This window comes from Mustela erminea, chromosome 11 (genome assembly GCF_009829155.1).
Source record: "Mustela erminea isolate mMusErm1 chromosome 11, mMusErm1.Pri, whole genome shotgun sequence".
NCBI lineage: Eukaryota > Metazoa > Chordata > Mammalia > Carnivora > Mustelidae > Mustela > Mustela erminea.
Window position 1 is genome coordinate 18,699,930 of NC_045624.1, and position 17,924 is coordinate 18,717,853.

The 17,924-nt window shown below is 44.4% G+C and overlaps 1 protein-coding gene across 2 annotated transcripts in view; it reads right to left on the minus strand.

Moving 5' to 3' along the window:
• Window positions 1-17,924, minus strand: part of EXOC4 (exocyst complex component 4) — a 725,477-nt gene that overhangs the window by 141,146 nt on the left and 566,407 nt on the right. For both annotated transcript variants that reach the window (XM_032304527.1, XM_032304528.1), the window contains exon 12: window positions 11,797-11,933. In XM_032304527.1, coding sequence (XP_032160418.1) covers window positions 11,797-11,933 — 137 coding nt within the window. The remainder of the gene's footprint in view (window positions 1-11,796; window positions 11,934-17,924) is intronic.

A 17,924-nucleotide genomic window follows, 5' to 3' on the forward strand; every position in this document is an offset into this window, starting at 1 on the left:
TATTCATAGATCCTATTTTATTAAAAAAACAGAAATCAAGAGGAACTAAGATGCTACCTATATACTGCTTTCAACAATAAATTAATAATTCATACTGGAATGAAGATCAATCCTAAATGTCATTCCAAGTATTTGAATTTGAAATATTGACATTGATCAGCGACATACAATTAGCCCAAAGGGAATTTTTCACTCAAAATGGAAAAGTCTCCATCCTCACTGACTGCATTTATTAGTTTATCATTTTGTGTTAAGCTGGATGGTGTGGGCTACAAAATTCTAGGACATATCCAAATAGCCCCAAAAAAGAAGAGCTAAATTTCCAACAATTATTCCACAAGAGGAGTAGGGTTAATCACAGTACTAGAACCATAATCTACTAATTAATTCACAGCTCAATGGGCCACAGACAGAGCCATCTGTGTAACTATTTGTACCCGTTCCCAGGAGGAAGAGGAAAATGAGTATACCTCTTGAAACAGGTGATGAGGCTGCATGAGAAGGGTCTACCCTCTAGACACAGTTGAGTGAATTTCACTCAGAAAACATCTGCTGGTGTTGACTGGCTCTCGTGTGCATGGCCTCCTCTCTGGAGCAGTTGGGAAGTGCAAGTGTGCCTGGTCCCTGGACACAGCTGGGGGGCTGAGTCTTCCATGAGGTAAACAACCCGGGGCAGGTGGGGCTAATTGGATTCAACTGTTCAGTGACAGGCAGGGCATGACGTTTGCTTTCCCAGGCTGAACCTCCCAGATCCTTCAAAAACTAGGAGCCAAGGTAGACAGATGAACCCCTGGTCACGGACAGTTCAAATTCAGCTGCTGCAGTGGATTTTCAGCTGGGAATGATTGGACCTACAGCAGGCCAAAGGGTAGTACAATGTCCACTAACACAGTGATGGTGATAATGAGGCTGCAGAAATAATAGGTCATGGTATGCCGCCAATTCAAACAAAACAAACACGAAAACAAAACCCCCAAATCCCTTAAGATGAGACGGAGCAGAACAAGAATAGGCAGAACAAGCAAATTAGGCTCTTTTTATATCACTCTCAAGGCTGGTCAGAGAGCGTGATGACGGTCTGGATTTCTACCTAAGAATCACAACTTCAGAAACATCTGATTACTCTGGAGATGGCTCATGGGAAGCAGAAACAATTCAAGGGGAACTATGGAAAAGGGTTTTTTAAAAAAATTTATTTATTTGATGAAGAGATAGAGAGCACAAGTAGGCCAAGCGTCAGGCAGAGGGAGAGGGAGAAATAGGTTCTCCGCTGAGCCGGGAGCCCGACGTGGGGCTCGATCCTAAGACTCTGGGATCACGACCTGAGCCAAAAGCAGATGCTTAACCGACTGAGCCACCTAGGCTCCCCCTGTGGAAAAAGGATTTGAAATTTGAGAGTTTGTAGAAGGTAACTCTTGGGCATAATTTAATAACAACCTTTATATAGACAAGTTCTCGGAAGAAGGGTTATAACTGGCATTTTTTAAAAAGCAAGAAGAAAAGAACTATATTGGAACAGAGGACCACAAATTAATATAAAATTTGTCTTAACTGTCAATGTTTGGATTTTTGTTATAAGCACACTGAAGATCTTCATGGAAAGACCTCAGACCAGGTAACTGCCTGTCTCACCTCTAAATGCATGCTCTCTTTCTTTTTATTTTTTTAAAGATTTTATTTATTTATTTGACAAAGAAAGATCACAAGTAGGCAGAGAGGCAGGCAGAGAGATAGAGAGAGAAGCAGGCTCCCCGCTGAGCAAAGAGCCAGATGCAGGGCTCTATCCCAGGACACTGAGATCATGACCTGAGCCGAAGGCAGCAGCTTAACCCACTGAGCCACCCAGGTGCCCCTAAATACATGCTTTCTTATTAGATTTAGAATAAAACTCAAATTCCCTGGTCTTGATATCCTTTGTCAATGCTCCTTAATTCTGGGATGCAGTAAAACACTTGGGAAGCACTTTAAATGTGTATCAATCACACATTCTGAAGTGGGGCTCAGCATGGATAGCTTTAAGCTCTCGAAGCTCTCGTGTGATTCTAATATGTAGCCAGAAATAACCTGAATGATGTGCCCCTTGCACCTGTCCATCCTTCCTCAATATTCACTTCTCTCTCCTTCTCTCCCTCTGTTCCAGTTACACGAAGGCTTAGTGCACATAAACTTTGAGTCTCTTGCCATCTTCACACCTCTCCCTCCTCTGCCTGGAATGTTCTTTCCCATATCGACACGTGGTTCCTTCTCAACCTTCAGAATTTAGCTCAAATATCAGGTTCTCTCTGAGGTCTTTCCTGATGCTGTCCCTCATCTCGAACCTTTTTTTAAACCACATCACCGTTATTTCTGAGAAATTTATTGTTTGTTACTTGATTTATTCTGTGTCCTTCATTAGGGTGTGAAGTCCATGAAGGCAGGACCATGCCTAGTGTATTTGCGTCTATACTCTTAGATCTAGAATAATGCTGGCCCCAGAAATGCTTCAAAACAACTGTGGAATAAATAAAGTAATGCATGAATGAATGACAGCAGAAACACAGGAAGCACCAGGGAAATAACAGAGGTTATAAAAATATCTTTCTTAGGGGAACCCTCCTACACTGTTGGTGGGAATGCAAGCTAGTGCAGCCACTCTGGAAAACAGCATGGAGGTTCCTCAAAGAGTTGAAAATAGAGCTACCCAATGACCCAGAAATCACACTACTGGGTATTTACCGTAAGGATACAAATGTGGTGTTCTGAAGGGGCATGTGCACCCGAATGTTTATAGCAGCCATGTCCACAATAGCCAAACTATGGAAAGAACCTAGATGTCCATCAACAGATGAATGGATAAAGAAGATGTGGTATATATATACAATGGAATACTATGCAGCCCAAATGAAATGAAATCTTGCCATTTGTGATGACGTGGATGGAACTGGAGGGTATCATGCTGAGCGAAATAACGCAACCAGAGAAAGACAATTATTATATGATCTCCCTGGTATGAAGAATTTGAGAGGCAACGTAGGGGGTTTGGGGAGTAGGGAAGGAAAAATGAAACAAGATGGGATCGGGAGGGAGACAAACCATAAGAGACTCTCAATCTCACAAAACAACCTGAGGGTTGCCATGGGGATGGGGTCGGGAGAGGGGGGTTGGGGTATGCACATTGGGGAGGGTATGTGCTATGGTGAGTGCTGTGAAGTGTGTAAACCTGGCGATTCACAGACCTATACCCCTGGGGCTAATAATACATTATATGTTAATAAAAAATTAAAATTAAAAAAAAATCTTTCTTTGGCCATCTTATTAGTGAATAGCAATATTACCAATGAATTGATTTAAAAATAAATAATAAATACCAGCAACAATAACTATCAGCTGACACTTGGCATTTCCTAGGCATCGCTCTCAACACTTCACCTGTATTACTAACTCTTGCAATCCCGCTAACAATCCTGGGCGGTAGGTGGATGAGATCCCAAGGCCTGCTCAGGATCCAGCAGCTGAGGAGGGCCGAGCTGGAACTGAGTCTGTACCCACTGCTCAAGGGTCCGCGCTCCTGCTAGAACCGATCTCTGAACCATCGGCAACATTTCTCAGGTCCTCCTTCTGTTTCCTCTTCAATTCCACTAGCTCTTCTCTGGGCTTTAGAGCCTGACATAAAACCACCCTCACGCTGTGACCTTCGCTGGGTTCTGGACCTTTCTGAACCTCCATTTTCTTATAGGTGAGGTCAAGGGAGTCCCGTCTTCTGGATGGTTGTAGCTGAAGAGACGGGTGAGCGACTGACAGCCCCCTGCACAGTGGCGGAGTGGGCTTTCCTGAGTGTGACCCCATTACAGCGCAGGTCGTCATTACTCTGCCGCGAAGTTACTGCAAGAGGCTCCTGTCTGATGTCGCTGTCAGCTGACTTGGGGAGGAATGATGACTGGCTGCTTGCTGTGGAGTCCGTGGGACACGTGGCTGCGTGGGCAGCATCTGTGTCAGCTGACGTGGGCCCGAAAGGCAGAGGGAAGCTACTCATTTCATCAGGAAAGATGGGGGAGAGGCATCCAGACAGGCATCAGGCTAAAAGTTGGAGATGAGTACGTGGGAAAAGACTATGAATTTCCTTCTGGATTTCCAAAGTTTAGATCATGGGTGAAGTTAACACCATGGGAATCACTTCTGGGACATTTTGAACGACTCTTTCCCCAGGCCCAAGGCTCAGTGGGCCCCGTGTGGGAAATCCTGGATGGGTGCTTTGATATCTCCCCAAATAAGTCGATAAGAATCCACAGTTGAAAAACAACGGTTTTGAAAAAGACACGTAAACCCGTAACTGATCAGATCGTGCATTGAAAAAATTTGTAAATTGTAATACAATGGGATGCCAGAATAGGGTCATGCATAGTAAGTTAGAGGAGAGAATGGAAGCTCTCGTCTGCTGAGTGCTTCCTATGAACCAGACAGTGTACATATTTTATGAGTGTTCCTTTGTATTTCCTCAGTATTTCATACAAATGAATATATCAGTGCCACGTAAGCCAAGCGGGTAAGGGACAGAACATAGTTTCAAGAGGCAACCAGGAGACAGGCCTGCATGGAGCTTACGGAGAGTTCCCTTGGCTCTTTTTCTGATTCTTTTTTTTCCCTTTTTTTAGATTTTATTTATTTATTCATTTGAGAGAGAGACCATGCACACATGAGTAGGGGGAGGGGCAGAGGAAGAGAGACTCTTGGGCAGACTCCACACTGACTGCAAAGCCTGATTTTGGGGGGGCCGGGGGTGTGTGGAAGGGACAACTTGGTTTCATGATCCCGAGATCACGACCTGAGCTGAAACCAAAAGTCAGACGCTCAACCAAAGGCACCACTGTGCACCCCTCCTTGGCTTTTCTGAGATTCAAAGTTAGTTTAGACTCTTGGTTTGGCTCAGATTGTGATCTCAGGGTCCTGGGATCCAGCCCCGTGTTGGGCTCCAGGCTGAACAGGCAATTTGCTCAAGATTCTCTCTTCCTCTCTCCCTCTGCCCTTCCCCCTGCTTGCACTCACTCTCTCTCTCAGATAAATAAATAAATCTTTTTTAAAAAAAAGTTTAGGTTTTCCAGCTTTTTCTCTTCGATTCCATTGCCTCTTCTTTGGGCTTCGAGCCAGACAGACTTAGTTTCTGGTGCATGCAACTCCCACTCCCACCCCCTGTGTCCTTAGCAGGGTTATGAAGTTGGCAAGGCAAGCTCAACCACACTCTCATTCCTGCAGGACGCTGGCCTCTGGCTACTCCGGAAATCCTGGGGCTTCAAGACCCATCACAGGTCCTGGTCTCTCCCTTCTATGTAACACAGTATGGCCACTGAGATCTTAGAACACCGCTTTGATCATGGAGAAGGCAGATCGTCCTCCTTACCAACACCTCCTTGCCAGGATAGTATTCCCTTGCTTCGTATGGGAAGTCTTTCAGCATTCCCTATTCTGCCCATTCCTACACAGCCACACTGTCTACCTAGTCATTTTGATTTCTCAACCTCTCCCCAACACATCGCATCAAGGCATGCTACCCCACTGCTTGCTCCCCCTGTTCAGTCCATTAGGAGTTTCCTTATTCATTCAGCAAACAGCCCGAGGGTCAGTGAGTTGCCTAGGCTGGGGCCAGACCTGGTTCCTGCCGTCAGCGATTTCAAGTGTATCCCAATGTCACCCTTTCTTCATGCGCTGGCATAAGTTTTCGGTCCTCTGTGAACCCTAAGGATGGTTATACCTTCTCCTAATCAAAACACACTATTGTTTTCTATCAGCGGAGCCACAAAGATTAGAAGATTTTTATTTGTATTCTCTACCAAGCCCAACCAAGGCAGAAAGACAAAAATAAAGACAAGGCAAAAAATAAAATAAAATAAAATGAAATAAACAAACTGATGCTGAATTGGAAGAGGCAGAAACTTTTAAAAAACTGTGATTTCCAGTCTTTTAATGACTATTTTGGGACACCTAAGCTGCTGGCAGTACCCCAGGACAAAGAGGACAAGGAGAGGCAGAGAAGCTCTCAGCTCAGAAGTAGCAGGCTAATGGACCAACAGGCTGATGGCTAATGCAGCTCATTGGAGAATCCACAGCTGAGTTTTCCTCTAAGCCCCAAGGGGTGGGACTAATTAAGGAAAAGACTTCTAGTCCTCATTACCCTTTTCGGAAATCTCTCTTTATCCAAAGCATGTAACATGACATCATTAGACACTACAGTCTTTCTCTCCAGAGTGAGGGGCTCCCGGAAAGGTGAGATGCTCCTGACCTTCCCTTAGATCTCTCAACTCCCAATGAATGCTCCGGTTCTCGGGGCAAACTTAGAAAACAAGCCAGCTCTCAGCAGAGGGCATTGTGAGCTTGTGGATTTGATCATTTCTGCAAAAGATATCTGCTGAGAAAGAATCAGATTTGCAATGTTTCCCCGCTCCCTTCTTCCTTCCCCAATGTTATATCATTTTGGATCATTTGAATTGTATATGGCTTTCTATTTAAGTCAGTCATTTGCTGGCAGCAAAACTAGAACATTTCCTGTTTTTCCTCTCACTGTAATCAGGATTTGGCTGTCCAAATTAGGACTGCCCTAATTACTCCACAGCAGGTGCCAATCTGGGGGAGGGCAGTAAATGGGAAGAGAGGAAGGAAGGACACTCTGCATCTTCAGAGTCAGACAGTAAGAAAACATTTTCCCTCGAGCTTGAAAAACCTGATTAAGTAATGGGCAACAGGCACCGTGGGGTTATATATGGGTGTGTGTGTGTGTCTGAGCGTTGCTTTGTAACAGCCATATAAACGATTTGCTATTTTTTCCCCTTCAAAGCTTCACAGAATTACTGTTCCCATCCCTGAGATAATTCATCCCAGGCCTGTAAATCAGCGACTGTGGTAGATCGCTTCAGATAATACCTTGTGCATGAAATGATCTGATAATGGGCACCAGTAAGTGGACACCATTCCAGACAACTTGGCCAGGAGGGACATCACGGTGGTATGGACTCCTGGAGGAAGGAACCAAGAAGCTCTGTATGACCACAATACATCAGGAACCCAACCAAAAGCAAGAGCTGTGCTCCGAAAAGAAGTAATACATACAACGGCAACACAGGTGTGCTGTTTGGACAAAAGAGTGAAACGTAGATGGCAGAGAAAGTCCTCAGTCCCTGGAAGGACAGACCACAGCCCACAAAACCACCCACACTCCCGCCTGGGTCAGTTCCTCTGCCCGTGCGGTACATCCGGCTCCTGCCGACCAGCCATTTGCCCCTTTCTGTCCTACCTCAGCAAACTTGCCTCTGTCTCAAGTAATACTCTTCAAATCCAAACATGCACGGATTTCTTCTCATTAAAATAACATACAAAATGACAAAACACGCTTCCTGTGACCTCAACTCTCCAGCTACCACCTCCCTTCTCTGCCCGTCATGGCGGCATAACGCCCCGTAGGGCCCCCCGTACTTCCACATCCCCCACTCGCCACTTCCTTCTGCAGCGCAGGCCCCACTGGGTTTCCCACCCACGGGTCCACCGAAACCACTCTGGTGACGATCACGGACGACCTCTGTGAGGTCAGATCTGTCACTCCGTCAGTTCGAATGCTGACCCCACACTTCCTCCCTCCACTCTGCTCCTCGGTTTCCGGAACACCCGGCTCTGAATTTGCTTCCTATGTCACTGCTGCTTCTCAGTTGCCTTTGCTGGTTTCTTCGCTTCTGGCAAACTTCTTCAAGTCCACGGTCCTCCTCTCTGCCATGTTTACACTCACTCCCCTGAGGTTTCATCTCGTCCACGGTTTTAAATACCATTTGCACATACTATTTATATGTCAATGGCCAGACTCCTCTCCTTTGGACGCCTGCTCCCTATCTCTGTGTGGATGCCCCAGAAACTCGCCTCCCGCCCCCAATCTTAAGTCCTCACTTGCTTGTCCTGTGGTGTCTTCCATCCCCATAGCTGGCAACTCCATCTCTCCATCACTCAAATAAAAAAAATCCCAGGAGTCATCTTCGACACCTTTCTTCCTCTCACACCTTCTAACTATGGCAGGGAATTCCAAATATATTCAGAATTCAACCAGTCCTCACCATGCCTGCTGCTACCATCAGTTGAGCGGTCTTCATCTCTTACCTGGATTGCCACCATAGCCCTTAACCGCGCTCCCTGCTTCCATCCCTGTCCCCATACAGCTGACGCTCGGTACAGTGTAGGTCGTGGTGATCATGCTGCCCCTGCTAGGGGGCTCCCGTTTCACTCAGAGTAGAAGTCCGTATCCCTACTGTGACCTACAAGGCCCTGCAGGGTCTGGCCCTCTCATTAAAATAACAAATAAAATGACAAAACATGCTCTGTGTTCTTGGTAACATCGGCCTCATACCCTCTTTGCTCACTTTACACCAACCACACTGGCCTCCCAGCAGTGGCTCCTGGAAAGTCACATGCAGAGCCTTTGCCTTCTTCAGGGTACTCTTTCCAGATACTTCAGCGAACTCCCCAAATTCCTTTGAGCCTCTTATCAAACCTCAGCTTGAGTGGCCCTCTGGAGCACCTTATATAAAATGGCGGGCTCCTTCTCCTACACTCCAGAGTCTATCTGCCCTATTGCATTCCCCCCCACCGCCCCCCACAGTACTTATTATTTTAAAATTCTTTGTGTCTCTCATCCTATTTATTGTCTGTCTTCTCTCTTCCATCTCCAGAAGAATGTCAACTTCATAAAAGCAGCATCTTGTCTTTTGGTTCATCACTGTCTCTACAAACTCTACAAGTACTCAAGAAACATCGGCTGAACGAATGAAATCCTAGAAACCAGTATGTTGCTTTCAGGATGGGGTAACAAACTGTGTCAACAGTTACTGGAATTAAAGAATATCCTGACAGGCTTAATACATTTAGACAAGGACCTTGGGGCACTAGAAATAACTCAGAGCAGAGAATCACAGACCCATTCTCGATCATCTTAGAGGTATATCCTGGCAAACAGTGAAAAATGCCCAAGAGCAAAGATGTTCATAAAAAGAAAAGAAAGTCTATGACAGGAATCAGGTGAGTTTGGAGTTAGAGGCAGAATTCTAGAACAGATTATTCAAGATGGTTTGTGAACAATTAGGAAGTGGTCCTCATTCAGAGCCAGGAAGACCTCCCAACACACAAGTCACATGCCTTTGCTCCTATCCTAACTTGGGAACTCATTGATTTGACATAGGAAATGGTAAATCTGGCTCAAGGTCAAGGTTTCCAAGGGTAATTTGTAAGCTGTCAAAGATGAGCCAGAACTCTTAACAAAAGTTCTACACAGCAGGGGCAGTGGGTCCTGAAAGTAGAAGGATACCTTGTACCCTCTTTTGCACACCTGGATGTGCCCACTCTGGGGAGACCTGAGGGATGGGGAGCTGCATTGTAAAGGTTAGGACTGCAAGGACACCAGCAAGAAGTCTAACAAGTCTTTTATGGGGGCAGATGATAAAATACAGGAAGTACCATCATGAATGGTGGTAAGGGTCATCTTTGTCATCAGAATCACAGCTAATCATTTTGGGGGAAACTTACTATTTTGCTAAAAACAACTCTAGAAGACTAACATTTTCAAAACAACCCTATGAGGGGAGATTTATTATTCCTTCTTGCAGATGAGAAAATTAAGGCACAGGGAGACCGAGTAACTTGTTGTTCAAGGTCATAGGAACTAAGAAGTGGCAAAGTCCGCATTCAGATGTAGGTTCCAGAGCCTGCTGTTGAGGTATAGTCTGATTTCACATTTAGAAAACCCAGGAACTCCTGAAATACTGGGTAACATAAGAATGAGAATCTCAAAGAAGTCTCGAGAGGTATGCCCCCAAATTCTCAACTTAGCCTTGTCCTGTTGAACATTTTTTTTTTTTCCAAATGACATACATAAAGAAACTAAGAGATTGCTTATAAAATCAAGAATGACAAGGAATTTGGGGAAGAGCTAAGATTTTCTGATGACAGAATGAGAATTCAAAAATATCTCAGAAGACTGAAACGATGAGCTAAAAATAACATTAAATTTAATGGGTAAATGTGAGATCTTGAATTCAAGTTAAAAAAAATTCTCTACAAATACAGCACAGAAAAGATAAAGCTAATTTCAACTACTATTTCTTCATATATTTCCTTACCCCCTACAGCCAACCAGTGGCCGCGTCCTACAAATTTGCCTCCTAGTGTCTCTTGATTTGTCCCTTCCTCACTATCTCTTTTGCTTCTCTTCAATTCAGATACTCGTGGCCTCTCTTTCTCTCCCTCCTCCTCCACACTCTTGCCTTTCCTGCCCATCACACACAAAGCTCAGAAAAGTCTCCCTGAGGCACAGGTCTGTGCCTGGTACTCCCATTCATTCTTCATCAGTGGTTCCCCACTACCTAATCGTACTAGGCCAAGTTCCCTGAGTCTGTATTCAAGAGCCTCCATGTTGGCTCAACCTTCCTTTCCCAAACCCAAACATTCATCATTTGTTCTTTCTTTCCCTACTCTTCCCACCTCCTTGACTTTGCTCTGGTTCCTTCCTTCAGCTCTTCAGCCCAAATCCTGTCTAAGTCCTCCTCATTCTCCACAAGGCCTACTTCCTACCTGTCATGGAGGGGCTCCTCTCCTCAAGTCGTTTGTTTCTTCCTCCTAGAGCATGTCTACTTATCTTATGTTCTCTATCATAAATTAACACCGTGGACAGTGGTCTCTGATTTCCTTTTCTATTCTCTACCAAGAAGACAAACTCATTCCAGTTATGATCTCTGATTGACAGACTACTTTATCCTCACATACTCACATTGTCTCGGACCCAGTAAATGCTCAATAAATCTCTGGCAAAGGCGATGCCAGAATGTACTAAGAAGCCCCGTGTCCAGCACTGGGTCCTACACAAGGAGGGTAATGATTTTGCTGAACTAACAGGCAATGATACTGGTACTTCCCCTGTGTCCCTGAAATGTCCTTTATTCTGTCTGCCTCCCTACATCCCATCTGTCTTTCTAAAGCCAGCACACACCCACACATCTCACCTGCGAAATCTTTTCTGACTCCAGTCTCCCCTTCTTTTTCTCTCTCATCTTTCCTTCCTTCTGTTCTTTCGTCCCGTTTTGTGCAAGTAGCCCCTGATTACTGTACTTTCCTACCTCTCCTTAATTATAGATCACATTAATTTTAGTGTTTTATCATATACTCTTTTCTTCCCTAATTGTTTCAGGTCTTGTCAACCAGGCCATCATTTACTCTTATTATTTGCTTCTTAACAGAAGTGCTAGGATCTGTTCCATAGCTCAGTGAGATGTCTGAGCCCAGAGAAAAGAAATCAGAGGGAAAACTAAAGGTTTCCCAGTTCATAACAATGGTGTATCAGTTCTGTGGATGCTGGAAACAGGCCTAACTGTCCTGTCATTGTGGTCGGAAGGCTACAGATCAAGCATCTGGAGAAGCACATTTTAAGAACTAAAAAGAAACTACATTGCAGATTATTAAGGGATCCCAAGAATTTCAAATTGCTTTCCTTTAAAGATCTTTCAGGATCATGAGATGGACTGACCACTATCTGGCATCTCCCCAAAGACAAGTCTTAATGATTCTAGGTTTTCATGGAAGTCCAGGCTGACACCTTGTCTCTGCCATTCAGCAGTAGTCCTAAGTGGCTCTGTCCCTTGGTCCCTCCCATTCCCTCCGTTGGCGTGACCACACATGCATCTAGGAGGCACATGCTCTTGTCAATGCCCTTGCCAAGCGCAAAACTGGTCCTTTTCTAGAATGATGGAGAAACAGTATCCCCAAGTAGGACACTGGTCAGGGTCGCTGCCGAAGGTCTACCTGCAGGCCGCAGTGCAGGTGTCCTTGTACTCCTGGAGTTTCACGCACACCATGTTGAGGAACTGATCCGAGTAGGCGCTCAGGTCGTGCATCAGGTTCATGAGGTCCTGCACAGTCTTCTCCACAATGATTGTGCTCTGCGAGAGGACACAGAAATTCATGAGTTGTTTTCTCTCTCTCTCTCCTTTTTTTTTTAATTCAAGTCATGTGCAGGACAAGGAAGGCCAACTGCAAGGATGCCATCATCTAAGACACGAGCTTTCCCTGGGGGAGGTGACACTGACACATATCGATTAAAAACAACCAAATAATTAACTTGCATGATGCTGGTCTTCCAAAGGCCTGAGAAAGGACTTTCTGTGGAAAGACACAGGACAGGGGTTTATGGAATGATTTCATGAAATTCTTGGCATCCATGAGATATGGCTATGGCTTTTAAGAAAGAAAATGCATGTTTGGCTGGAGACTGAGTTATTGCATCCAAGGCTGTACTTTGAGATTAGGGACCTACAAAAGGCAACTCAGAGAAAAATGCCCTCCAGGATCTGGAGGAACACAAGGAATAACACGGAGAACATTAGGAGAAGGAAAGGAAAAGTGAATTGGGGGAAATCAGAGAGGGAGATGTACCATGAGAGACTGTGGACTTTGAGAAACAAACTGAGGGTTTTAGTGGGGAGGTGGAGTAGGGGGATGGGTGAGCCGGTGAGGGGAATTTTTTTTTTTAAAGGTTTTATTTTATTTTATTTTAAAGATTTTATTTATTTGACAGACAAAGATCACAAGTAGGCAGAGAGGCAGACAGAGAGAGGGGGAGAGAAGCAGTCTTCCCTCTGAGCAGAGAGCCCGATGCGGGACTCGATCCCAGGACCCTGGGATCATGACCTGAGCCGAAGGCAACAGCTTAACCCACTGAGCCACCCAGGCACGCCCCAGGGATGGGTATTAAGGAGGGCACGTATCGCATGGAGCACTGGGTGTTATATACAAACAATAAATCTTGGAACACTGAAAAAAAAAAGAATAAAAGATATAAAAGATGAAGGAACAGGCTTAGAGAATGAAGTCAGCAGAGCCAAGGGCTACAAGCCACGCCCTTTTAACTACACCCCTCTGCCTCGGAGGTAGCCCTGAGTCTCCCAACTTGTAGCCCCACTTCCTCGTTAGATCAGAGCATTTCCTACTGTTTCCACCGCTGCAGAAGCAGTGTCCAAAGGGACTCGGACATATTTTAAGAATGGAATTAGAGAAATATCCCAGGGAAACAATAATAATAAGCCCATCTTGCAGCTAGAGACCGATAGTACTGTGTGGCAGTCAGCGTTCTATCTGTAAAGAGGCATATTCAATCAACTCGAAATCTTGGATGAAGACAAGACCGCGTTGTTGAAACCATTAATACCTGCCTCTTTCAGAAGGAGCAGAATTACCGTGGAGTAAATATTAATCACATGCCTAGCATAATCACATTCCCTCCACCCTGGAAGCCTTTGATCAACAATTGGTTTGTTGAAGATGTGTTTATTTACACAGAAGCTATGGTAGACACGGCCATAAAAGTAAACATTAAAAAAAAAATTTTTTTTTTCTATGCTGACAGTGACCTGTCGGGGGGGGAAAAAAAATCAAAAGCATTTTATTCTGCTTAAATGCAGACTATGGGGTACAGGGTCTTGGTTCATTTTTTTTTTTTTCTCCTTCTGAAAATACAAAGAATGGCTACGACTGGACAGCTTTTCTCAACACAATGGGGAGGATCAGCTTGAGTTATGAGTTCCCCACGCGCGCGTGCTTATTCAAGATTATGTGGCTACAGAGGCTTCTTATCTTCTGTCCTGCCCCCCATGACCTCCCCCCTCCCGAAGTAAAATAATCAGAAGGTGAAAAGGAAGGAACCGTTGTATTCTGTAAGGCTAAACCTCACAGGAAACCAAATTATGGTCTCCAAAGAATCCCCACAAGTTCAACTTCCTTTTCTGTATTGATTTTAAGAATAAAGCAGTGCAGCTTCACCCTGATCCATGAATCCCGCGCCTCTGTGTTTGTGTGTGAGTGACAGGAATTGATTTGGCTTTGCTACATGTCCCCATGCTGCTCAGAAGCATCTAAAATCCTCATCCCGATTCAGAACACAGGATATCCTACAACACGTGGACAGCAATTAATAAAGCAGAGTGGAGTCAGCCATCCTAACAAAGCCCCCTTAAAGTCTAAAACACCGCAGGGAAGAGGAGCACGGGGAAATTGTTCGGGTTTATTGAGAGAAAGGGCCTGGTTCTATTTCCAATTAAGCTATTGATAATTAACTCCGGGCAGGTTTGGGTAACCGCTTCCTTTCTTATGACTCAATTTAGTCTTTTAATAACCAAGGATGCTTTGGTGGCTCCTCGACTGGCCTTCATCACTCTGGGATTCAGTTGGCGGGCTGGTGCTTTTACACAGAGGGGAAGATGTCTAATTGTTCTCAGATCGTCTCAGGTGTGTTTGGTCTCCCTGATTCGATGGTCAACTTCTCGAAAGCAAGACTGGCGTTCCTCATTCCCTTTTGTCCATCTCCCATTCTTCCCCTCCCCCACTGGTTGACGACCTCTCAGGGCCTTCAGGACAAGGCAACTAATAAGGGAAACAGTACTAATAATGTTAGCACACAGAAATGAACCTCTCGAATGTCACGTACGTCAGGGATCCTAGACACCAGCATCTCTGCACGCCGCAGTGCCGCTGGGTGGGTTCAGGGTGGTCTGTGTTTATTCCTGTGACCATGTCAGAAGGGAACGGGAAAATGCAAGCACCCCGGAACATCCCTCTGAGATAAGGGTTTTGGGGTAAGTAGGCAATACCTACAGGGAATGATTATAAGGTCGTAGTTTAATTCTAATGATCGTGATCGACAAAAAGCCTATGAGATGCTATGATTACACACAATTTTCCAGCTATTTGGTTGGTTTACCTTGTCATGGTAGCACTTTGGGTAATCAATCACTATATTCTCTTCAAGGAAAATGACACTGTAGTTTGCCAAATGATGGGTATTTTTACAGGGTGGGGGGGAAAAGTTCCCATTTTCCAAGAATTTATTACAATTTCCAAATCAGTGGCTCTGACAGTTAAGTGTTGAAAATATCAAATTTTTAACAAGGTCAATTCTGTTTTTATTTATTTGATCTCTCTGGCACCTCAAATGATGTATTAACTTGTTATTAATTTTGGGATTTGCCAATGGTGAATTTAATGACTTTATAATAAGTAAAACCCTGATTATATTCATTAGAATTTCTACTAAACATATCACAAGTGATTGATATTTGTTTAGAAGCAACTCAATTCTCATTTCTTGCAACTTATTACCAGGTAATAAAGTCTGGGCATGACATGAAAAATGAGAAAAGGAAAAAAAAAATCCCAAGATAGCGGATGCAATAAAAAAGCCATTGCTATGAAAAATAGCTAAATTTCTTATAGAGATGCACCAGCGGACTAAAATAGGAAGAGGGTATATAAGCACCAGATTTTTGGTTCTGTGCTTTAAAAAAAATTTAACAAATGCATGAAGATGACTGGACCTTTAAGACCTTGTCCATTGTTTGCCAAATGGGGCTCTGCAACAGGATACTAATAGTAATATTAGAAAAAATGGAATCTAAGTTCAAGTAATTTGGAAAATGCTGAGTTAAGGAAAACTGAAGTGGTTTCTTTATCGGATGACTTTGGAAACTTTTACCATGCTAATGTCACTGTGAATCTGAAAGAGGCAAATGTGGTATTCCAATCTTCCCTTAATTATTTAAGACAACATTTTTCACAGCACAGCATAGATCCTTTCACATCTGGAATGGTGTTTCCAGAACATGCTTTGGGAATGACTCTCCAGTTCTCTGGTCATACTGATGAAGACCCTACGTCCAGTGACATGTTTGAAGACTCACAGGGAGTCCAGCTAGGAACCCGGTGAGAATCTGAGCCTCCTCCTCAGTCTGCACCTTTCCTACATGCCCAGACTTTTAAGTTCTGGCCTCTGCTTACCTCTCCAACCTTCTCTCCCGCTTCTCCAAGCATGCTAACCATAGGAAGCTATTAGTTATTCCCTGACCACATCAAGCTACTTATGGCCCCTGTGTCTTTGAGTTTCCTAATCTCTGGGACTGGCATGTCCTTCCTAGCACACGTCTGCCATTCTTGAAAAGTCAGCTCAAAGGCTACCTGCTCTGATTCAAATGCCCCTTGTCAGTGCTACCAGAACACCCTCGGCACAATTTAGTTCAAGCCCTCAATGGAGTATGGCACCCATTGGTTCACTTGAATGTCTTTTCTGCTAGACTATCGATTCCCTTATTCAGTGACTACACCTCCATATCTCTATGACCTAGGAGCAAAGTATCTGGCATATTGTAGGTGTTCAAGAAGTGTTGGTTAATGAAAATGCACAGCACATTCAGGATGGTGAAAAGACAGATTTAGAGTAGAATTATGATGCAAAATAGTGAGCTAACAGCCGGATGTGTGCGGTGAAATCGGACCCATGGCCTCTTTATTACTATATTACTGTATCTTAATTCCCACAGTTCTATCGGCTGAATATTAACTGTGAGTACAGATTTTGTTTCTCTACAAAAATATTCTGAATTTCACCTAACATTTTCTGTAATGGCAACCCATTATACATACAACAAACTGTGTCAATTTTAAAGTTTAAAGAAATATAAATAAACTCACAAGTCAGGAAAAACAAAACCAAAAACCTTGAGTTTGGGGGCACCTGGGTGGCTCAGTTGATTAAGCGTCTGACTTCGGCCCAGGTCATGGTGCCCAGGTCATGGTCTCCGGGTCCTGGGATCGAGCCCTGCATCAAGCTCCTTGCTTGGTGAGGAGTCTCCTTCTCCCTCTCCCACTCCCCCTGCTTGTGTTCCCTCTCCTGCTGTGTCTCTCTCTGTCAAATAAATAAAATCTTAAAAAAAAAAAAAATCTGGAGTTTGGAGAATGTAGTCTCTGTATGTGGGCTGTTTTAGTCCCTGGAACAGAAATGGTTCAGAGATACTGCAAGAGCCCAAGGTTCTTGAAAACCACTTTGAGGAAGCATTTGAGAGGAAACAGTAACTTCATACACACCCCCACACTACCACCCCTCGCACACACACACCAGCAATTATGGAGGGAGGGGACTTCACAAATGTTAGATGAGGACAATAATGTTTGTTTATTGGGACATAAATTCAACTACCAATCAGTAAAACTTGTCACACCACGCCATCCTTCTAATTATTGTCAGGTCCACGTCAAAGCTTGCGGGGAACAATAACAGCTACAGTGATGACAATAGTGCTGCAAGCCAAAATGAAGTCTGCTTTTCGTTTTTTAATCTGTATTTTGATTTGTGTGAGGTTTAAAATGTTCTGAATGGGTCTGCTCCTTTAATAAGCTGTCTGGTAAAAATCTGTGCATCCAAGGAGCTGGCACCTGAGCAAATGCCCTTCTACTCTCTTCCCCTCCATCCTCCACTTCACAAGCAGAGCGATCTGTTGAAGACTTCCGTCTCCTACGGAAATGAATGCATAAGTCCATCAAAAGACATGAACACCGGGAGTGATAGCAGTTGCAAAAAAAGAGGCGACTGTCGTGTCCGTCAGTAGCTGAAGGGGCAGAGACCACGTGGTGTAGTCACACAGTGGAATACTACAGAGCAACGAAAAAGGGCGAGCCACCACTGCTTGTGATCTCGCTGACCGTGTGTCGAGTAAAGCTTTAAGACACGAAGTGAAACAACTGCATATCGGCTCTTGTTGTAGTTCGAAAACAAGCAGACGTCATCTCTGGTGGCAGAAGTCAGGACAGTGGCCACCCTTGGAGGACATGGGCCCTGATGGAGAAGGCGAGAACCTTCCAGGTACTGGAAACATCTTGACTGAGCAGCTGTTTCACGAGTAAACACATGTGTACAAATTCTTCCCACTTAAGGTTTGTATGGTTTATAGTTTCTAAGTTTAAAAGTGATGTCTGATTATGTCTCTCACCAACATAAAGCTCTTAAGTACATAAAGGTTCGCATTCTTCAGATCAGCAAGGCCCTTCATGACTGGGCTTGTCTCCTCCTCCAGCCATCGGCTAACCACCTCCCCTTGCCTCTCTGGGAT